The 21,912-nt window shown below is 53.4% G+C and overlaps 10 protein-coding genes across 10 annotated transcripts; 6 read left to right on the forward strand and 4 right to left on the reverse strand.

The window, feature by feature from the left end:
- Positions 1 to 2,031: 2,031 nt before the first annotated feature.
- On the reverse strand, positions 2,032 to 2,988 carry QC763_105270 (uncharacterized protein; the record flags this gene model as incomplete). The annotated part of the gene is made up of 1 exon (XM_062907094.1): positions 2,032 to 2,988. The coding sequence occupies one exon, from the start codon at positions 2,986 to 2,988 to the stop codon at positions 2,032 to 2,034; it is 957 nt and encodes a 318-aa protein (XP_062770009.1).
- A 1,100-nt stretch (positions 2,989 to 4,088) lies between these two features.
- On the forward strand, positions 4,089 to 5,916 carry SKI6 (Exosome non-catalytic core component). The gene is made up of 3 exons (XM_062907095.1): positions 4,089 to 4,248; positions 4,307 to 5,161; positions 5,227 to 5,916. Exons 2-3 carry the CDS (start codon positions 4,842 to 4,844, stop codon positions 5,738 to 5,740), a joined length of 834 nt encoding a protein of 277 aa, XP_062770010.1. The 5' UTR covers positions 4,089 to 4,248; positions 4,307 to 4,841; the 3' UTR covers positions 5,741 to 5,916.
- Positions 5,917 to 6,078: 162 nt separating this feature from the next.
- On the reverse strand, positions 6,079 to 7,727 carry QC763_105290 (uncharacterized protein; the record flags this gene model as incomplete). Its single annotated transcript, XM_062907096.1, has 2 exons — positions 6,079 to 7,503; positions 7,578 to 7,727. 2 exons carry the CDS (start codon positions 7,725 to 7,727, stop codon positions 6,079 to 6,081), a joined length of 1,575 nt encoding a protein of 524 aa, XP_062770011.1.
- On the forward strand, positions 7,138 to 9,698 carry QC763_105300 (uncharacterized protein; the record flags this gene model as incomplete). The annotated part of the gene is made up of 2 exons (XM_062907097.1): positions 7,138 to 8,564; positions 8,628 to 9,698. Exons 1-2 carry the CDS (start codon positions 8,358 to 8,360, stop codon positions 9,696 to 9,698), a joined length of 1,278 nt encoding a protein of 425 aa, XP_062770012.1. The 5' UTR covers positions 7,138 to 8,357.
- A 1,300-nt stretch (positions 9,699 to 10,998) lies between these two features.
- On the forward strand, positions 10,999 to 11,184 carry QC763_105306 (uncharacterized protein; the record flags this gene model as incomplete). The annotated part of the gene is made up of 1 exon (XM_062907098.1): positions 10,999 to 11,184. The coding sequence occupies one exon, from the start codon at positions 10,999 to 11,001 to the stop codon at positions 11,182 to 11,184; it is 186 nt and encodes a 61-aa protein (XP_062770013.1).
- A 556-nt stretch (positions 11,185 to 11,740) lies between these two features.
- QC763_105310 (uncharacterized protein) lies at positions 11,741 to 13,166 on the forward strand (the record flags this gene model as incomplete). The annotated part of the gene is made up of 3 exons (XM_062907099.1): positions 11,741 to 12,214; positions 12,285 to 12,345; positions 12,416 to 13,166. The coding sequence occupies 3 exons, from the start codon at positions 11,741 to 11,743 to the stop codon at positions 12,781 to 12,783; spliced, it is 903 nt and encodes a 300-aa protein (XP_062770014.1). The 3' UTR covers positions 12,784 to 13,166.
- On the reverse strand, positions 13,038 to 14,567 carry QC763_105315 (uncharacterized protein; the record flags this gene model as incomplete). The annotated part of the gene is given in 3 exon segments (XM_062907100.1): positions 13,038 to 14,111; positions 14,131 to 14,202; positions 14,559 to 14,567. 3 exon segments carry the CDS (start codon positions 14,565 to 14,567, stop codon positions 13,038 to 13,040), a joined length of 1,155 nt encoding a protein of 384 aa, XP_062770015.1.
- A 312-nt stretch (positions 14,568 to 14,879) lies between these two features.
- RPN11 (multicatalytic endopeptidase) lies at positions 14,880 to 16,232 on the reverse strand (the record flags this gene model as incomplete). The annotated part of the gene is made up of 3 exons (XM_062907101.1): positions 15,982 to 16,232; positions 15,635 to 15,888; positions 14,880 to 15,570 (listed from the first exon to the last, which is right to left on the reverse strand). Exons 1-3 carry the CDS (start codon positions 16,042 to 16,044, stop codon positions 14,880 to 14,882), a joined length of 1,008 nt encoding a protein of 335 aa, XP_062770016.1. The 5' UTR covers positions 16,045 to 16,232.
- On the forward strand, positions 16,100 to 19,134 carry RPD3 (histone deacetylase; the record flags this gene model as incomplete). Its single annotated transcript, XM_062907102.1, has 4 exons — positions 16,100 to 17,254; positions 17,337 to 17,637; positions 17,695 to 18,236; positions 18,292 to 19,134. Exons 1-4 carry the CDS (start codon positions 16,589 to 16,591, stop codon positions 19,132 to 19,134), a joined length of 2,352 nt encoding a protein of 783 aa, XP_062770017.1. The 5' UTR covers positions 16,100 to 16,588.
- Positions 19,135 to 19,842: 708 nt separating this feature from the next.
- QC763_105340 (uncharacterized protein) lies at positions 19,843 to 21,839 on the forward strand (the record flags this gene model as incomplete). The annotated part of the gene is given in 3 exon segments (XM_062907103.1): positions 19,843 to 20,773; positions 20,829 to 21,235; positions 21,252 to 21,839. 3 exon segments carry the CDS (start codon positions 19,843 to 19,845, stop codon positions 21,837 to 21,839), a joined length of 1,926 nt encoding a protein of 641 aa, XP_062770018.1.
- Between the last annotated feature and the right edge of the window lie 73 nt (positions 21,840 to 21,912).

Below are 21,912 nucleotides of genomic sequence, written 5' to 3' on the forward strand. Positions count from 1 at the left end.
GTGAGAAGCACAACATCCCCAAACATTCACACAGCAGCATGGCGGAGGATTGGAACCACGTGTTTGTTTTTTATGGACGAGCCTTTTAATTTATGCAGGGCCCTCCTCCATAACACATCAACTAGGTAGTCAAGGTATGCTGTACCTCTGTGTCATAAACTGCCGTACGAGGCAAGAAGAGCAACGAGTGCTTCCGGACCTGCGTTAGTCAGCCTCACCCTGCGTGATGCAGCATGCAAGTTGATGACCTCAGATAAACAAATTCTTGACAGAGAAACCGCTGGGTATCCTCAACCCCAATCACCTTATGCCGTGTCGATGTGTAGTGAAGATATCGCATGGTACGGGTATCTGACCAACAACACCCATGTGTTGTTCAAAACAGGGATCCAACATTACAGAGCTTTGGGTCATCTCATTATTGTTGGGTTGTGGCATGTGAAATACCCGATTCTCGCTTGCAAAAGTGAATCTCGGGTAACCCCATTACAAAAAAAAAAAAAAAAGTCAACACAGCCCCGTTAGTAAGGCTTGACATTTCTGACCTAGCCATCTGTCAGGTCGTTGGCATCGGAGTCTGGGAGGCCAGGTCTCGTCTGGGGTGTCACGGAACAAGCTAATGCTGACGTAGGGGTCAAGTTGGTGGTGACGGGAGGACGACAACCTCATGCGGTGTAATGAAGACACAGGAGAGAGGAGACCTCACACAACGAAGTTGAGCTCCCCAGCCTCCGCTGGTAGTATCTGGCGTCATTGGGGAAACGCAGGACAAGTGACAAAAGAATCCTGAAACTCAGATTCCGAATATCACAAACACGCATCAGCCAACGAGAGCAGAGGAAAAGAAATCCCGGTCTTTGGGTACGGACTGTTGTGCTGTTCCACGCAGGGAGGCTATGGGCTTCGGCACTTGGTGAAACCGCAGCCATGTGTGCGCCCGCCCATTGTATATCCACCGAGATCGTGACGGGGCGGAAAAGGCGAGAAAGCTAGATAATTGCTCGCCAACAAGCACGCGGTTTCAAGCCACGCGCGCCCACCTACCTTACCTACCACTGCCGATTCCGATTCCGATTCCGATGTCGATCCATGGGCGGGCGATACAGACGGATACCTTACCGGCGCAAAGGTCAATGACGTCCCCCAGTTTTCCTCCATCGCGTTTCAGCCTCCTTTGTCACATCAAGACGTCAGAGACTCGGATATCCCGTACCACCGCTCGACCCGAGAGAGAGGAACCGAACCGCTCCAAGACAGAACACCACTTCCCCCAGTTTCAGAAAAGAAGGAATCCACATTCCATGCAAAGCTGTGGTAACCACCATAGAAACAAACCCGCCTACACCCGCCCGTGTGTGAGAGTGCGTACGTATCTGGGATGTTGTGGGACGTGTCAACAAAGCTTCTGTCTGTCGAGTCCGAGGTGCGGAACGATCCGTTGTGCGACCCTTCTTCGAACCACCCTCCTTCCCCAGAGTAAAGCCGGGAGTCGGGACGCCACATCAAGTTTATCGTGACCGATCCGATCATCTTGTTCCTTAATCCGACTTCGTCTCATGTCCGACTCTCTGCTTGCGGAAAGGGTCGGGTAAAGGTCGCCGATCCACCCCCCGTTGTTACAATAGCCAAGGCATCAAAAACAAGCAACAGACAAAGTTCAACAAACAAAACACTACAAAATATATTGCTGAGCCTATGATTCTAACCGAGAAAACAGAAAACAGAAACAAGTAGTGGTATCCAAACATGATTGATCGTAAACGTTTTTTATCCAGACTACCTCGGGCCTCCTCAAGGGCTGAACCAAAGGGAGAAACAAAAGACCTGCCCAAGGACAAGTCATGCCAGATACAATGAACAGAAGAGTCCGTCCCAGACAGGAGACAGCCACACATACACAAGTAAACAAACAAACACACACACTCCCAATTCCCTATCAGGTGTTTGTGAATTTTTCCATGGCAATTCACACCGTCGGCCTTGTAGAAAGCGGATCCAAAAAAGATATCCTGGTCGTTCGTTACAAATCCTTTACATGCCCTTCTCGAGACCGCAGAGGACCTCGATGACGGTCGGGCCGGGCTCGATGTTGAGGCCAATGCCATCCTCAGCCTCCATCCCGCGAATGTAGGCGTTCTCGGCAGTTCCGTCGGGGTAGATGGATGAATCAACACCGCCCTGGGACATGCGGCAGCCGGGGAAGTCCATGTTGTAAGCCTGGGCAACGAGGGAAGAGCAGTCGGCGCCGGACCACCCCTTGTTACTAGTGTTCTCGAAGTCGAACTCGGCCCAGTTGCCGGCGTATTGGCCGTGGCTGGTGGTGGGGACAGAGTTTGGCGCGAAGGCGCAAACACCCTGTGTGTTGGAATCGGCAACAACAGACTTGGTCTCGCCGGGTTGGAGCTTGAAAACGAGCTGATTCTGACCCTCGACCTTGAAGGAGCCAGTCACACCGCCATCGGCACCGATCTTGTTGAAGCAAATGACCTCATAGGGGACCTTGCCGACGTTCTTGTAGTTCTGAACGTACTTGTATTGCTTGGAGGCCTTGGTGGAAACGACCTGGAGGTTGGAGTTCCATGGGCAGCCGTTAGCAGTGCCGGTGTTACCGGTGTAATGAATCTGCTCCCAGGTGACACGCTTGGCCTTCCTCTTGCTGGAGCCGCAGAAGGGTTTGTAACCATCTTCCGAGTCAGAGTCGTTGCTGTCCTCGCTCTCCTCCTTAGCAGGGGCGGGAGCAGGAGCGGGCTCGGGCTTGGGCTTGGGCGAAGGAGAGGGCTCTACAGCTGCGATGGATGCCTTGGGAGGCTCGGGAGCGGGTTCAGGGGCCGTCTCAGTTGGCTCAGGGAGGGACTTGTGAACGGCCTTGAGGAAGGTGATACCGCCTTCGCGCTTCTCATGGATGCTGCGGTGGAGGTGCGCATGACCGGAAGGGTGGGCAGTGGCGGTGAGCGCACCGGCGAGGAGCAGAAGGTGGGAGAGTTGCATCGTGAAAGGATCCGAAGGTCGTCAAAATATATAAACTTGGCCCAAAAATCCTGTCTATGTGAATCGTATATGGTCGTTGAATCGATGCGCTGCCGTTGATTTGATGCTCCGATAACAATGTTTTGCAATTGATGCTTGGTGTCCAAAAGAAGGGAGCGTGGTGAAAAAGGTGAAGATATCGTTGCTATGGGGAGCAGCGGAGAGGCGTTCGAGCTTTTTATCAAAAGAATGTCGCGAGATACAAGATCTCTGTAATGAGTGATGGAAGCGCGAAAGGCGATGTTCGGCGAACAAAGAGGTTGGAGAGAGGGAAAAACGAAAAAGGAGAGACAAATACTTGAATGGGTGTGCCGCCAACGGGGGAGCAGGGTGTGCAGGGGTGCCGAAATGAGCCTGGATGTTTCTGCCGCTGGCCAACCCTTGGCTCCAAGACCGACGATCCGCTGGCGTTTTGACGTGAGTGGTCGGACGGACCCCGTAATCAAACAAGGTTCACGCAGGTCCCAACTGCTTCCTATTGGTCGAACGAGGCCATGCTTTTCTTCCATCTCGACAGAACTCGCGAAGTGCTCATGGAAGCGGACTCTTGAACGTGTCATCTGTGGACCCGTGCCACGCAATGCATCAGCGCATCTGGGATGCAGGTACTGCGGCTTTTCTTGCTTTTTGTCATCAAACTCTTCCTGCTCTCGAGTCAACACCACGGCATATCGAGTGTCACACCCACAAGCGACAAGCGATCTCCACCGAACACAGGGGGAGCACAGCGGCCAAGAGATGCAAAGCGGAACTACTGGCCGTGCCCTGCTTCTGGACCTGCTGGTCTGGGCCAATTTGGGTCCAGAATCGAGATGAATTGGCACTGCGTCCAGCGGAGTCACTAACACAATCCGCAATGCGGACCAGCATGTTGTGTTAAGCGCTCTCTTGGCCTTTAAAGCGTTTGATTGCAGCGTAGCGCGCCCTGGCAGCACAAGACGGGCCTACCCCAGGTCATTGTGCTCTGTTTCATCAAAACGCTGAAGGGAACGTTTGCAGGGGACTTCGACACCGTTTTTTTATGTGGCCACTGGCCCGTGATCCGATATCTTGTGTGACACTCGATCATGTTTCTTTCTGGCGGTTCGATATGCGGACCTCCTCACCAACCAAGCTGAACTTCCTCTTTGATTCATGGACCAAGTGGGTGGCCATCGTCCAGAGCTGTGCCGCCGGGTGGCTTCCATTTGCGAAAACCCAATTGAGCAGCCACTCTTCCATGTGTGAGACATCCAATCTTTGGTTTGAGAAAGAAGAGATTGTCGTCTGATGAGATTAGCATATCTACCAGCGCAGTTGGCCAAGTTAACGTTTGTTTCCCCAGCACAGCAGACTTCTGCCATGATAACAAAACATTTCTAATTGTCAACTGTCAAACGTGATATCGAACATGTCTTGATCCAGCCTGTGATGTTGGCTGTCACTGACAGCTCGCGTGCCCCACAGCTACAGAAGCGCAAAAGTGGTCCAAGCTTTCTGTGCCCCGCGACAGGCAGACGACGGCAAAGCTAGCTTGTGGATATTTTCTGATATCCCAAATTTGGCTTGCCCATCAAAATCGACGACGGCGACAATAGGAGCCCTCCCGTTGAAACTACGATACTCTGTCAAATTGATCATCGTGACCTTGATATTCGAACACAACAGGATCACAAACACCAACGGTCCAAAACCCTGATTAAGGCCGCCAAACCTACCCAGCCGACAACCACCCCCCCAAAGGCCATAAGCAACTTCGGCGCAGCAGATTATCCCCCCAGTTCGAACAAAAGAGGGGAAACCCCTAAACCGACCCCTCCACAAAACCCCCCATCATGCCGCTCGACACATCAACCTACGGCCTCGCCCTCCTTCGCGTCGACGGACGGAGGTGGAACGAGCTCCGTCGCATCCACGGCCAAATCCGCACCCAAGCCGCAGCCGATGGTTCCTCCTACCTCGAAATGGGCCACACAAAAGTCATGTGCGTCGTCACCGGCCCTAGCGAGCCCGGTCCGCGCCGTGGAGGAGCAGCAGGGGGGGCCAGCGGCGGCGGTGGATCGGGCGGGCAGTCCAAAGACGCAGAGGTGGTGGTCAACATCGTCATTGCTGGGTTCAGTTCGGTAGATAGGAAAAGAAGGGGGAGGGGTGACAAGTAAAGCCCTCTGCTATACACCATACCCCTTGGCGGCTCACAGTTATGCTAACAAAAAAACATAGGCGCACCCTAGAAATGCAATTCACCCTCTCCAACACCCTCGCCGCGACCCTCCACACCCACCTCTTCCCCCACTCCCAAATCAACATCTCCCTGCACGTGCTCTCCCAGGACGGCTCCCTCCTCGCAGCCCTCATCAACGCCGCCACGTTGGCGTGTGTGGACGCCGGTATCCCCATGACAGACTACGTGACCGCCTGCACGGCCGGTTCAACCTCAACATACGCCGCCAACGACGAGGGCGCCGACCCGTTGCTCGATCTTAACCACCAGGAAGAGCAAGAACTACCCGGGCTGACAGTAGCCACCCTTGGTGAAAGCGACAAGGTCGTGGCGTTGGTGTGCGAGAGCAGAGTGCAGATCAGCCGGTTGGAGGGCATGCTGGCTGTGGGAGTGGACGGGTGTAAGCAAGTGAGAGAGATTCTGGATCAGGTTATCAAAGCGCAGGGGCGAAAGATGATCTTGGAGGGGACGGTAGACAAGGGGACGGGACTCAATGATATGGATCTGGATTAAGGCAGCATTGTCCCGTTGTCATATTGTATGTGTATCAGTGTGTTTGGTTGGAATGGCGTTTGGAGATAGGGTTTTATCCATCGGCCGGCGTTTTTGACAGGAACTTTAACGATAACAGACATGGGGGCAAGGCAATGCTTCAAAGGTGAGAAGAAGCCGGGTTCGTTTTGCCCTCATCAAAGTTCATTAATTCTCGTGGCCTGGAATTGGCTACCTACTTTTTGTGTTGCTGTGATGTGTGGCCTCGGTCAAAGAATGCGCAAAACAAAACTCCCGTTACTGGCCACCGGACAAAAGAGAGATAGAATACAACAAACTTTTAGTTTTCCTCGAAAATATCAAAGCTCGTCATGCTCTGCGGCAGGCCTGGCCCCGCACTGCTCGGCAGCACCAGTCTGGCACTCTGGTTCGGGATCCGTGGCCTCGGTCGCGGAGGACTCGGGTGGAACTCGAGTGGCGTTCTCTTCGGGAGTGAGAGGAGTGGGTTCCTCGCTGGTGGCGGCCTCAGTCGCGTCGGGGGTGTCCGCAGCAGTCGGGTCCGCCTCGGGCTCCGGAGTAGCCGGTGTGGGCTGCTCCACCGAGATGGCTACAATGCCCTCGGGAAGCTTCTTCTTGGAACCCTCACCCATACGAATGGCGTCGATCCAGCTCTCCACCGTGGTGTGCGCAAAGTCGGCACCCTCAAAGTGGCGCCACCAGCCCCTGCGAGCGTTAATGGCGATGATCTCCACCTCGTTGGTGAGATCGAGGGCCTTGAGGAGAGGGGCGGCGCCGTTGATGCTGGTGGGTACCTCGTAGAAGGGGAAGAGGTTGCGCTTGCCTTGGGCGTATTTGAAGGAGAGTTGGGCCAGGCTGTCGAGTGCCTTCTTGGCCGAGTCGCTTTCGCTGTTGGAGACAAAGGCAAGGACGCAGGTGTGAGACTTTTCGGTCAGGCACTCTTTGATCAGCTTCTCCTGGGAGTTGATGGTGGGAATGGGCAAGGCCTTCTCGATGATGACGGGGGCTTCTTGTGTTGGAACCTCGGACTCGGATTCGGCTGTGGATGACGACTCGGATGAATCGGCCTTCTTCTCGGCCTTCTTCTCGGTCTTCTTCTCAGTCTTCTTCTCAGTCTTCTTCTCAGCTTTCTTTTCCTTCTTTGCAGCCTTGGGCTTAGCAGGCGCTGGGTCAGGGTTGGGCGCTCCGGCTTGCGAGAGGAATGTGACCAAAGCCTCCTTCTTGAGCTCTCCGTCGTAGGTTACCGCCGGGGCATCTCCGCCCGGCAGAAGGATAAGGGTGGGATACTTGGTGATGCCGAACTTCTCCACGGCCTTGGCCTGAGTATTCCGCACCTGTCCGACTGTGATCACGTCGAGGAAGTCAATGGCAATGCTCTTGAGCAAGGAGGATGTAGTCCCCTTGTCAGTAAAGAGAAGAGCCTTTGGGGCGTCCTTCTCGTCATCCAAGAACTTATCCAGGGTCTTGTCCTCAACCTTGACAACGTGGTTGTTCATGGCTTGCACCACAGCCTCGACAATACCGCTTGCTGTTCTTTGGCCATTGTAGTCTTGCACCATCGGCTTGCCACCTCCCTTCTTTGGCCTGACAATCTTGAGCGTTGGGAAGCCCTGCACGCCCATCTGACCGCAGAATTGCTTGTTGGCATCATCATCGCAGTCCACCGCGGCTACCTTGGCGATCCCAGCCAGGTTCTTGGCAGCCTTTTCGTAGGCTGGCTGAAGGTTCTTGCAGTGGCCGCACCATGGGGCATAGAATTCGACAATCTTGAGCGGAGGAGGTTAGCTGGAGAAAGCTCCAAGTGTTTGTCTGCCAAGCTACAAGGTTCAATATCACTTACAGAGGTATGGTTGCTCTTAGCAATCAGTCTGTCATAGCTCTTCGCATCCACCTGCAAGACAGGAGACTTCTTGGAGTAGAGACCAGCCTGAGCTCCTGGAAGCGCAGACAGCAGGGCAACTGCCACGGCACAGAGTGTGGGGTGATGCATGATGCCTGCTCTACCACGGCGGCTTGCTCGTTGCGGGTGCTCTGCTCGTGTGGATAGCGAGAGTGGAAGATGGATGGGCTAATAGACGTAGTATAGATATAGAAGGTGTGGAGTTTGTTATCAAGTGGACACAAAGGAGAAGCAAGAGAAGACACTGGGCGGCAAGGAAGAAAAGAGAACTAGTTCACCAGCCTTGCTCCCTGGGATGTCTTCACTGGGCATATATGATCAGATGATACACAGGACGAAGGTGAGCTCACTGCCTAAATAAAAGCTGGCATCTTTCCATGTTTAGCAAAAGAACACATTTCCAATGCTGTGACGCCGGTGCCACCTACGATTGATGGAGAATCGACCAGAAGCAAGAGCATGGACCATCTCGTGGCTTTAGCTCCCTGCCCATGTGCCCCTCGGCCTGGACAGCGGAATGTGGGGTAGACTTGGCAGCCAGGTGCTCCAACATCGAGGAGCAACTGGCGCTGGAGCTGACGACTTCCAACCAGGCAGACAGATCTGGGAGCGACAAACAGGATTAGGGATATTGCTAGATATTTTCTCATTGCCAACCTCTCAGTCAACAACTTCTCTGCCTCACGTTTGCGATAGTGCCTACCTGCCTACCTACCCACGATGGACGCCATTCCCGCGGCCATCAAACAGGCCGATATCAACCTCTGGAAATGCGCCGCCAAAGCTGTGCAGCTCCAAAATGTGAAGCCCATCATCGCGTACTGGTGTGAATACTGGGTGGTCAGACAAATTCTGGCGAAACAACTGCATCTTGCCGATGAAGAGACTCTCAACTATACAACCACCTTGATGGACAAGCTGGAAGAGGTGCGTGCCAACGTCCTGCCAGCAATCTATAAACCCTGCGCTAACGTTGATGTTTCATGACAGACTAAGCAGAAATATGCCCACGAGGAAGCTATCATGGACGATGCCGCCAGCCAAGCCTATGTCGAACAATTCGCCCAAGAGACCCTCGACCGTGCCGAGAGAGTGGTCAAGGCCAACAAAGTTACCCAACAAACAGCGACGACGTTTGACGCAGCTGCTACCTTCTTTCACCTTGTTAATATCTGGGGGACTCCGGATGCAGAGACACAGCAAAAGATCAAATATGCCAAGTGGAACGCCGCGCGGATTGTCAAGGCGATCAAGGAAGGCAAGGACCCAAATGAGTCCAACCCAAAGCTGGAGGAACTCGAACAGCCCGCTCCCCCACCCTTGGACCACAATGATCCGGAAGTTCAGGGTCTGACGGACACGCCATACGACGCCGGGCCAAGATCAGTGACAGTGGAGGATGTTCCCGACGTGGATCTGCGTAGAGATGCTGCCGGCGTATCGTTACCGCAGAGCCCTGTTTCTGCCGGACCACCATCAGCGTGGGGGGATGAGCTCAAGTTACCAGGAGTGCCAACACAGCTCAATGATCCTGTGCCCAGATCGCCTTCTATTCCGTCACCAATCTCTCCACCGTCGCATAATCCAGCCAACTACCAAGGAGCCCCTGATCTGCCATCACCAGTTACCGTACCGACTTGGACGCAGTCGCAGCCTAGTCCATTGGACACGCCTCCTCCCGTATCATGGTCACAACCCCCGACTCAACCACCTCCTACCACCGGGTGGACGCCATCTCCTGCGGCTCAACAACAGCCCTACGCCCCACCATCAGCGCCTCCAACCTTTGCTATGAACAACCCGTCGACAGCTGCAGTGGCTTCCCCGCCCGTCAGCCCTCCTACAAATCCTTATTACATGAACATGACACCAACAGCTTATACCACACATCCACCTGCGCCCGCCGCGTACGCACCTGCTCAAAGTGGCCTCGTGGACGAAGCTGCCATGGTTGGGGCTCAAAAGCATGCCAAATGGGCTATATCTGCGCTGAACTTTGAGGATGTGCCGACAGCGGTGAAAGAGCTGCGGAGGGCATTGGAGCTTCTTGGTGCGACATAGCTGGATTGTGATACCATTGATAATAACGATTATATGCAACTAATGCATCACCCCCGTCAACTACGTCTTCATGCGGATTTCCTTGGGAGGCCTTAGCGCCCGAGCCGGCGTTCAGCGTTTGTAATATGACCTTGTCTTGCGAGCGGTTCTTCTCGAAACCAGACTGTCGGATCCTGAGGCAGCGCCTTGCTGCATGTCTCTGACAAGGGCGAAGGCTAGAACCGGAGGGGTGGCCAGCAGTTCGTTGCGAGCCACAGAGGTGTCACAAGCGCCATCTAGTGTAACGAGTGCAACAGACCGCGTGCGCACAGCAGACGCAGGCAGTGTATGAAGTTGACAAGCTGGCTCCATACGAGCCCCATGACATGACTTTTGACAGGGCCTGCTCCGGCAGGCTAGAGCGAGGAGATGCAAAACATCATGTCTGTGGTTCTGCATGTCTATCAGTCGTTTCTGCATTGAAATGACACTTGACAACCTTGCGAGAAGGTTGGTGCAGGTCTGGGGTCTCTGAGTGGTTCGGTCCGAATTGCCTTGTTTATTTCAAGCAGGTGGCAGGTTGTAGCTAGGAGAATGGCTCAGCTACTGGGCGTGTGTCTTGGTGGGGAAGACTTTGTTTGCAATGTAGCGAGTTCAGAGGAATTGTATAAATGCATCAACAAATCGCGTGTTTCCCATTGCCTGTTTGCCCCGGTGACGCCCAGACAATGACCACACGAGTCAACGAAAACCGACCTCACACCGAAAGCTCAGGCGGGAATTGATTGAAGCTTGCAACTGCAGCTCCTTCTCCGTCGTACATACGACTCATTCGTTTATCGTCTTCGCTCTTCTTCTTCGTTTCTGTCATTCTTACGATATCACCTTACTTCCTATTGTTTCTGCGACTTGCAGTCGAGGTTACAGCTCCACTCACTTCCGCCCCCGAATTACAAGTACAGGTTCGGTGAACAGCTAGCGGTGGTTTGGGGTCGGTATCTGGCCTGCCCTGGTCGCGCGGTGTGCCTTGCGTTACTACACACCCTGTAGTAGGTAGAGTGCCTCGCCTCTTGGCCGCTTCACTTTTGTACGGCACCCAGTGATCGACATTGGGCATAACTAGGTGGATGAAGAATCGAGTAGTTTCAGCTGCTGTGATATAAGTCTACCCTGCTACTGGGTTCATATCTACGACTCAAAAGCATAACCCACCTGTCATTCTTTCTACGGTACGCCACTATCTGTGCTCGCCTGTACAAAGAGAAGCTAACAATCCGGCTTATATAGATTCACAAAGGAAGTCGACCGCCAACAATCAAAGATGGATAACGGCGACAGCACCTGCAACAGCAACTACACGTTCAGCAGCAGCGGCGGGTGCTTGTCTTCATCTACAACCTCCACCAGCTCTCCGACCGACTGGAGGCCACGGGTTTATACCCCTTTGCCACATGTACATGTGCCAGTGGCAACTATTTCAACCACGAGATGCGCAAGCCAACGTTGAAACTGATGGACTCGGCCATGGCACTGGGTCTGGGATTTTAAGGAGGTTTTGTTGGATGACCTAGATTTTCAAGATGCTCGTTTGAAAAGTCAACACATGCCGGTTTTTGAAACCAAGAGAAGAATCAGATCAGTCAAATCGATTAGAGAGTAACACCGTACAAGCCTGATATGCAACCGAAACGCTCTTTCCTTCAATGACATGCAGCAGGGCCACGCACCTTCCCTGAGGATTGATGTCATCACGTCTCGGGACTGGTCGTTTGAGGTTTATGTTCTGCATCCAAGGCAAGAATTTTACTATCAATGCTACTGTTCTGATTGATTTGCTAAAGTTGCTGGTTCCAGAACTCGCCTCTGACTTTGTGGCACGAGGGTGTCTGGCAAATGGTGTTTTTGATGTGTTTTCTTCCACCGATTACTTCGCTCATTTCCAAGATATAAATTCGTATTCTTTCAAGATTTTCAACACGAGTCAACATATCATATTTCCTTTTGGCTTGGCGCCCATCACATATTAATCATTGATTCTCGATTTTGCTAGATCAACATACACCATGTCGACGGTCACTTTGACCATTAGCTTGGCTGCCATGTGCCTCGTATCTGGTATACAAGCACATGTGGTGATGAACACTCCCGGATCATACGGCCTCCACGAGGGCACCCCACTCCTTCAAGTCAACCCGCTCGATGGCGTCACCTACAAGCACCCTCGTTCAACTAATAATTTCCATCACAATGGACTCACTGTCATGGAGGCTGGAAATGTCATCCACGTCAATTTTACTGGCGGCGCTCAACACGGAGGCGGCTCATGCCAGTTCAGCATCACGTACGATACTCCCGACAATGGACAGTTGAGCGAGAAGACAAGGTTCAAGACTATATACACCATCATCGGGGGCTGTCCGGCGCAGTTTACGAATGAGATGGCAAACCTACCTGCGCCATATCATGATGCTGAGCAACGACTAGAAACTGAGCATTGTGGTAATGACACTGAATTTAATGGCATGAGGAACTTCCTGGTACCTTTGGCCGAAGTTGTATGTATCATGGAATTGATCACTGAGGCTATGGTTTTGACAATATTTATAGGTTGAAGAATGGTCCCGCGGTGTTTGCCTCATCAGCTACCCCTTTTATCGTCTCTTCAACGGTATTTCCGACTTTTACTCTGGGTTTGTCTGTCAGTATCACTCACTTCCTCTCTTCTACGGTGACGCTAGGGACTGGAACCACCACTATCGGAGTACCATCCATAACGCCAACAAATACGGTCACAGTCTCATCTACTGGCGAAGTCTGCGAACCCGACACCTCTACACTAGCAGTCACCAACACAGCCCCTTCAACCCCCACCACCCCCGGAGGAAACTACACCGCCAGTAGCCACCACCTCAACCAAAAAGGCCGGAATCACTTCCATATTCCCCATCGAAGACACGACGTTCACAACCTCGACTCTCTCAACCACATCCCTCCCGCTCGCTACGGCTCCACTGCCAGGATCAATCCAGATGCCCAAGCCAGCGGCCAACGCGGTCCCGTGCACAAAGCAAGAGCGAGGAGGAGGAGGCTTTGTTCCTTTTGGTGAAGTTTTGGGAACGATAAGGGAGTATAGAATCATGATGGGGCAGTCGGTAATACGCTTGAACAGTACAATTTTTTGGAGATTGTAATTGTAGCTGATTAGGTCGCAATATCACAGTTTTGTGTTGAAAGTTTGCTAGAGGTGTTATCATTATCTTTGGTGAACCGAGCTTCAAAGTAAAAGGCAAGTCAGCCTCCTACCTACTTATCCTTTATGGCTGGTTTATGAACTATCATTTGAAGCCTATCGGCAAGATATCATCGAGGAAGACTACGCTCACATGTTGGCGTGGGGTCATTTCGTTGAGGTCCATGCTCATGCCCTACTTGTGCAGCAACAAGAGCAGCATACTCCCTCATACTCACGCTCCCATCCCTCAACCCAGCCCTAACTCGGAAAGAATCAGGGTGATATCGTGCAAGATCAGTGTCAAGCTTCACCGCGGGCAGTTCAACCTGCTCAGAGTCCTCCGAATCACCCGAAGAGGTCACGGTAGTTAGACTCACGTGGTGCTCTTTACCCTTGCCCTTACCTTCTTGCTCGGGCACAACAGAGGTAACATACAACCACCTGTTCCCCGTCCAGACCTTTGTCTGCCTCAACTCCCGCTCATCAGAAGCCACCTCCCTTAACAACCCCAACGCCAACATCAACCCGACACCCTCCCACCAAACCCCCGTAAACGGCACCCAAAACTCCTCCCTTGCAACTATCCCCCCCCTCAAATCCCACTCCTCCCCCAACCCTCCATCCTCCCTCATCCGTCGCAAAATCCACAGAATCCCCAGCCCGCACCGCCTCAACCTCTCCTCCTCCTCCAGCGTTTTATTTCCTTTGCGAAAACACCCCCCCCACCCCGCACACAAATCCTCCAACAACCCCCTCAAACTAACAACCCACACCCCTGTCCTCAGTATCCCTTCCCTCCAACCTCTGAACTGTTCCACTCTATTCACCCCAAGCGGGTTCACCCGTCCCAGCCTCTCAAACATCTCCCGAGTCACAGTCCTGATCTTTACCGCCCTAATCTTCCCCTCTATTCCTACCCCGATCATGCCAGGACAAGAAGGGATCAAGACACAATGCGGACTGGCCGCCGCCCACGACTTGATAACCGGCACGTCGTCGTCCGTGCAAAAGATGGAGACATGTCGGGGTAGGTAGCTTACGTGGGGGGGGACGTAACCCCATATCGTCATCGCGGCCGTCCCGGTAACCATGTACCGCGTGTGAGAGAGGATATGATGTAGCATGTCCAGTGTTTTCTTCAGGGTGGGGATGGACATGACCGATTGGGAAAGTCTAGGGGGGGGGGGGTCGTCTTGTTGGTGCTGGAGGGTGGTTTCTCACCTGCTGTTGAGACTCTGAGGCAGTCGCTGTCGCTGTCGTGCCCCAAGGCGTGGTGGGGAGTGACTTTCTGTTCTGACGACCAGCATCAGTGACATTTGGTCCCCATGTCTTCTTCGACACTCTAGCACGGTTCCGCTTGATACGAGAACCCGAGTTTGATGGCTCTGGATCTGGCTCCGCCTGGGACCTCTCCTTGCCCGCAAAATCTCTAACAACTGCTTCTAGTTCCGACGGCGTGTAGTTGCGATCGTCACTAATGTCACAGTTCCCAGCAAAGCAGAGAAGATGGCACATTATCTTTGTGAGAAAAGTCCGGAAAGGCGCCATCTTGAAGGTTGAAAGAAGTATGCCAGCGTACTTCCCATGTCTGGTACCCATTTGTTCAAATACCTCTAATAATCTGCACATATAAGAGGAAAATTACTCACAACGCACATATTCTGCCAGCAGCTTCTCAAGACAAGTCCATTGTTCACCGGTCTGGCTTGTTCTGGATAGCCTGCACACAAAGCTCCGACCGTCGAGGCACCACTCGAAAACTCACCGTCCAGAGGAACAAAGAAAAAAACACACCGGTGGCTATTGCTGGTTTCGTCGCGTCAATGTACCCGGAGGACCAAATGAATCTCTTTTTACGCTGCTACCTATCTAGCTTGATGAGTTGCCCTTGCCCGCCTAACGCCTAATCATACAGCGAACGCCCCGAAAAACTGCCCGCCGAAGGGGTATGTAGAATTAGTCGTCAATGTTCAAAGTTCATCCTCCACATCCATTTCGTCCCCATTCGCTTTGCCATTGGCACCTGGAGTGTCCTTCTTTGGCATCGTCGCCTCCTTGTCGATCATCTGCCTTGACACCGCCACGATGTTGTCCTCGATCAGCTGTTGTCCGACATCTTCCAAATGCTTCTTGGGGTCCAGCTTGCCGACATAGCGCGTCTTAAGCTGCTCCTTGGTGAGCTCTGTCTCCTCCTTGACCCTCTTCTCGTATCCCTCTGCAAGACTGACTAGGCGCTCGAGACGATCCTTTGTTCGTTGACCCTCGCAATGGAAGTCCTCCATCTGAAGCGCCTCTGTCCACTCTTGCTTGTGTAGGTTCATCAACATATTCTCCTCGAGGGCCGTCTTTCTGTAGTTGATGCCGATCGAGTAGTAGTGGCGGTTAAGGCCGTGGATAAGCGCTTGAATAGAGGGCTTGTTCAAATGGCCCAAATTGGAAGTGCTTTGCCGGGGTTCCTGTCCCATGATAAGGGACTGTGGGTTGATCAAACGGAAGGCGTCGATGACGACCTTGCCCTTGACCGACTGGATAGGATCGACGACCACGGCAACAGCACGCGGGGTCAGCTGCTCAAAACTCTGCTGGGTATTGATATCGACAGACGAGAGCCAGCACCCGAAACCGGGATGCGAATGGTACCAGCCGACAACCGACTCGGGCCTGTTTGGGGGTGGACTGTTAGTCTTGGTCCGCCGCTTGCATCAGCACCAGTGATTGTCCCTACCTTCCTGTTTGCCGAAGCATGTCCATCATCTTGGTCTGGAACACCGGGTCGACAGCCTCCACACTAACACCAGTACCGCTCTGAGGCATCGCAAACACATCGACGACACGAACTGTGAAATCGTCGACAAATTCGCCCAGCATTAGACCCATGACTTCCATAGGGACGCCGGCGCGGCCGTGGCGAAGCATTTTGAGGAGGGCGAGGGACGAGATGTAAACGGTCTCAGAGTTATCGATGAGATTGGTATTATCCTAAGCACTTGATATTAACATCTCGGTGTTTACACATGTGTGGCCAGCCAGGTATGCTGCAGTGGGTAGCTCTGCGGTTGGTGGAGGACCTACTGTCCCAGGAGCAGCTCCCATGCCCATGCCAGGGCCAGCGAACATGGTTCTCAATCGATCCATTTCAGCTGCTTTGATGTATGGGAATTACTATTTGAAGTGTGAGAAATGGAAGGACAGGTTGGTGCAACCCGTAGCGAAACAGCAGAATAGTTGGTAGAGGTCGTGGTCGGAATGGCTGGAAAGTTGGTGATGTAGTTGGGAGAGAGCTGATGTCCACCAGCCGCCTACAGCTTGCCCACCAAGGCGCGCTGTGGTTGACGAAAGCTCTGGCAGCCTGCACTAGCTTACCTAATGCACTGACCACTATGAGCCGGGGTTTGCTACTGTTTATCGATAAGATCATTCACCCGTCGTATCACATGCCCCACACGACCCCTGTCGCTTGTGCTATTTCAGCCTTGCATATACCTCTGCCACGGTTATTAATGTTAGCGCGACAGGGGTCTTTTGGTAGAAATTACGCTGGCCGCACTAACATTTACTTCGCCTGCGGAATTGCATGCCACTTCCAGACCTTACCTTATCCAACCACGGCTCACAAAAGAGCTGAGGTAATCTGAGCTAAACATTCGCACCCTTGCACCCCAGCCACAGCGCCGCCAAGATGGATCCACTAACCTCAGCCTTGTCGAATCTGCGGGAGCCATGGCGGCGGCGTGGAATTGGTGAATTGCCTTCCTCGCTGGTCGCGGCAGCTCATGGCCTTTCTGCAGAACATCAACTTTTCCCCCACACACAAAACGGCGGTGCTGACTTTGATTCTCCTACCTTTTTGTTGAGCCACGGCAGCGAAAGAACCTACATCAAATACGAAGACGATACTCGCATCAATCTTCTCAACTGGCCCTCGCACCCTGGCCGCGCGAAACTTGACTGGGACTCGAGCCGCGACCCAGATCCCGGCTTCGAACCCATTCCTTTCTGCCCACCGCTGCTGAGCCCGATCCGGTTTTTGCCTTCTCCACGAGAACACGAGCATCACGAACTTGACGAGCTTTGCGAAACGAAGGATTCCCCCCCGCAACACACATTCTCATCCATTTGCTTTGCAACAATGTCGAATTCCAACTCGACCGACCCAGCGGGTGTCGAGAGGACCAGGCCCCTCTTTGAGGTGGTCAAGAATGACAAGAAAAGGGTTGCTTACTTCTACGACTCCGACATTGGCAACTATGCCTACGTTACAGGCCACCCCATGAAACCGCACCGGATACGTTTGGCGCACTCTTTGGTGATGAACTACAACGTCTACAAGTTTCTCGAGATTTACGTAAGTTTCTCCCTCATTTGAGCGACAAACCGGAAGTCCCAAGTTGCTCCTGCTTCTCTCGAAAAGATGCTGACAGCCACAGCGTGCGAAACCAGCTGTCACGAGCGAGATGACACAATTCCACACAGACGAGTATATCGAGTTTCTGCAAAAAGTTACTCCTGACAACATGGACTCCTTTATGAGAGAACAAGGCAAATACAATGTCGGGGACGATTGTCCAGTATTCGATGGACTCTTTGAGTTTTGTGGCATCAGCGCTGGTGGTTCCATGGAAGGCGCGGCAAGGTTGAACAGAGAAAAGTGCGACATCGCAATCAACTGGGCGGGTGGCCTGCATCACGCGAAAAAAAGCGAGGCTAGCGGCTTCTGCTATGTCAATGGTGAGTCCATGCAGCTGTCGAGCCTCGCCAATGACAGAACCTAACCTTGGTTTGCAGATATCGTGCTTGCGATCCTCGAGCTGCTCCGGTTCAAAAAGCGTGTTCTGTACATCGACATCGACGTTCACCATGGTGACGGTGTCGAGGAGGCCTTCTACACCACTGACCGTGTCATGACGGTTTCATTCCACAAGTACGGAGAATACTTTCCTGGTACTGGCGAGCTTAGGGACATTGGCATTGGCACCGGCAAGCATTACGCCGTTAATTTCCCTCTTCGTGACGGCATCGACGACGTCGCGTATGAAACCATCTTTGAGCCCGTGATTACGAACGTGATGCAATATTACCAACCTGAGGCTGTGGTCCTTCAGTGCGGCGGAGACTCTCTCTCTGGTGATCGTCTCGGCTGCTTCAACCTCAGTATGCGCGGGCATGCGAACTGCGTCAACTTTGTTCGCGGCTTCAACTTGCCAACTCTGGTTCTCGGAGGCGGTGGGTACACCATGCGCAACGTCGCCCGCACATGGGCTTACGAGACCGGCCGCTTGGTCGGCGTTGAGATGGATCGAGTACTGCCATTTAATGAATATTACGAGGTAAGTACACGTGCTGAAGTGCTCTTTACTTTGCCAGCTCCCTAACCCGGTATAGTACTACGGTCCGGATTACGAGCTGGATGTGCGAAATTCCAATATGGAAAACGCAAACAGCTACGAATACCTGGAGAAGATCAAGATTCAGGTCATCGAGAATCTAAAACGCACAGCCCCTGTCCCTTCCGTCCAGATGCAGGATGTACCGCGCCAGTCAATGGGTGTCTCTGATGACCAAGACGACGAGATGGATGACCTGGACGAAGATGAGAACAAGGACGTCCGCATGACCCAGCGGCAGTGGGAGAAGCGTGTCGAGCGCCAAGATGAGTACGAAGACTCGGACGATGAAGATATGGCAGCTGCCAACGGAGTCTTTAAGCTCAATGGGAGGACCCGACAAGAGACCAACTTCCGCGATACCAAGGAAGACGACACCATGGAGGTCGACAGTGGAGTCGCCACACCCGCTGAGCAGCCAGTTGAGATTACCGAAAACGATGATACTATGATCGACGAGGCCCTCGCCGAAATCGCAGCGGAAGCGGAAGCAGAGGCACAAGTCAAGGAGCCTGCTGCTACTGAGACAGCACCTGAGGCTCCGACAGCAGCGGTTGACGGCGACGGTGACGTAGATATGGGAGAGGTTACAGAAAGCAAGGCGGCCGAAACAGTGATCAAGACCGAAGATGTCGAAGAGCCTGCGCCTGCCAAGCAGGACGACAGCCAGTCTACAGCTGTGGTATCGCCAAAGAAGACCACGGAGGTGGCAGCTCAGCCATCACGCACATCCAAGTCGCCAGAGCCAGCTGTTGCCGCCGACAAACAAACCGAGAGCGTGCCAGAGGCCAGCGAGGTGGTGCCACCGACAGCCACTCAGGACAATACGACCAATAGTTAGGTAACCCGCTGGTTGCATGACCTGTAGTGTAATGGCTTGTGCCAAGGCGTTCTGGAGCTCATGAATTATTGGTGTTGGATGGGTGGTTTGTTTTCGTCATGGGGAAAGGTGTTTTGAGGTGGCCATTCTATAGTACCCCTATCGTGCGTTTTATACCTGGGAGAGAGGGAAAAAGCCGGCGGTAAATCTTGATGCCTTCACAGAGTTATGGGTTGTTTTTCGCATCAGCGCCACGAAGTAGCCTCATGATTGCTATATTTTTTGGAATCTCCCAATTCTAGTCTTCACTCTGGATCGCACATGTTCTGCTATCTTGTCGTGTTTCTTTTTGTTTCTTGACGTGGTCCTTTGCACATCACTGTCTCAGCTTCACCGCATGTTGTTGTCAGCGGGGTGATGCGTTGCTCAAGATAAGGTCAATTGTCTTGTTCCTTGGAGAAGATCCCGCTGCCAAGCATTTCCCCAAACTCCCCAGCTTCCTTCCTTGTGGAACACGATCTGCGGGTCGTCATGCAGCCCTGCAGGCTGCTCCCACAGGGTTCTGACTGACCCTCTGGGGATTCCTGCAGCATGCAGCAGAGGAGGGGCAGTCAGTCACTTATCTTTTGGGGAGCATGAGGAGGGCCTTGCCCACCTCTGATTTCCCATCTTCCCTATCTCTGAATCGCTAGAAGGAATGGAACGATCAGGGTCTGCTCTTACACGACGATGACGATGGGCGTTAAAGCTTCAGGGGCTTTCAGGGGCTACCCTTGGAGCACCCACTGGGCCTTATCGGTATCGCGAACACTACTCCCACGGCATCAACACCTGCGCGGCTTCCTGACGGGTGCCTGCATGGCGGGCTTGGTACTGGGGCTTGTTGTGTTGCTACAACTACATGGGTCGTTTAATGATTTCTTGTGGCCGTTTTGGAAGAGCAACACCAACGGCAGCGATGGAAAGCCTACTGAACCGCCGCCTACTTTCCGCTGGGCTGATATCACACCAAGTCCAACGCTGACTTGGCATCAGTGTTACTCTCCCGACCATGACTGTGCGCGTCTGGATGTGCCGATGGACTGGCAGTCTCCGTCGGACTCGGCCAGAGTTGTGCTTGCTATCATCAGACTTCGCGCAGTAGCAACGTCCGCGTCAAAGAATAAGACGGATTATCGAGGGCCGGTGTTCTTCAACCCTGGGGGGCCGGGGGGATCGGGCATTTGGTCAATGCTGGATCATGGCAGAGAGCTGCAAGCTATACTGGGCAAGGAACAGTACGATCTTGTTTCGTTCGATCCTAGAGGGGTAGGGAACTCTGTCCCCAGGATCGAATGCTGGAGTCAGCAGCAGGATAGAGGGGTGTGGGATCTGCAGAACAGTGTGCTCGGGACGGTGGATGCTCATCCGGGGGTGGTGTATGATGCGTATGCTCGCGCGCAGGCTTTCAGTCAAGTTTGTGAGAACAATCCTGACTTGGCAGGGGAGGATGGGATCCTCAGGCATAGCAGCACCGTGTATCATGCCAGGGACATGCTCGAGATACTGGAACAGATGGGGGAGGAGAAGCTCAAGTACTGGGGGTTTAGTTACGGAACCGTTCTCGGCGGTACCTTTGCCGCCCTGTGGCCTCACAGAATAGAAAGAATGGTCAACGACGGTATGCCTCCCTCACACTCTCCTATCACCAGCCCAATACTGACCTTGTTCAAAAGGCAACGTTGACTATGTCGAATGGTACCAAGGAGGCTACATCAACTTTCTCCACGACACCGACGCAGTAATGGAAGCCTTCTTCACCCACTGCCACCGCGTCGGCCCCCTCCGCTGCCCCTTTTACTCCCCCACCCCCTCCCAAACAAAATCCCGGCTCTTCTCCCTCCTCACCTCCCTCCGCGAATCCCCCATCCTGGTCACCCCCCCGCCTTCCAACCTCAGCTTTTCCCAACAACCCCCAGAGATAATAACCTACTCCAGAATCCTCCACCTCCTCTCCACAGCCCTCTACCAACCCCACCTCCGCTTCCCCCTCATCGCCCCCGTCCTCTCCGCCCTCGAGTCTCGCAACGGCCTCCCCTACCTCGCCTACACCTCCCCAGCCAACAACACCTCCCCCCACCCCGTTATGCCTTTCCGAGTCCCTCCCCCCATCCACCCCGCTCCCCTCCCCAAGCGAAGGAACACCAGACGCCTTCCCAGCAATAATGTGCTCCGACGCCTCCCACCACCCTCTAACCCCTTCCGAATTCGCGGCGTACGCCCTCATCCTCCAAAACATCTCCTACTCCGCCGGCGCGGTCCAGTCTGAATTCCGGCTTTCCTGCATCGGGAGGACGGTCCGGCCAAAGTGGGAGCTCTCCCCGGACTTTAGCTGGTCGCAGGGTGTCAAAACGGCGTTTCCGATACTGTTTGTCAATAACGATGCTGATAATGTTACGCCTTTGGTCTCGGCGAGGAATAACTCGCGGGCTTTCCCCGGGTCGAGGGTGCTGGTTCAAGAGGAGGGGTATGGGCATACTAGTCTTGCGGCGGGGAGTAGGTGTACTGCTGGGTGGGTGAGGAGGTATTTTCAGCGGGGGGAGATGCCGGACGGAAAGGAGGGGTGTAAGAGTGATAGGAGGCTTTTCGACGAAGAGGAGGAAATGATGGGCCAAGAGGATGAGCTAGGTGTGACGGTGAGGAGGTTGAGAAAGAAAGTCAGGATTAGGCCGTTTTACCGGGGCTGAAGGAAAAGAGGAGAATGTCGTTGGGATGGGGTCTCTTTTTGATGAAGTCACACACACGCATATACCCCCTTGT

This window comes from Podospora pseudopauciseta, chromosome 1 (genome assembly GCF_035222475.1).
Source record: "Podospora pseudopauciseta strain CBS 411.78 chromosome 1, whole genome shotgun sequence".
NCBI classification, from domain to species: Eukaryota; Fungi; Ascomycota; class Sordariomycetes; order Sordariales; family Podosporaceae; genus Podospora; species Podospora pseudopauciseta.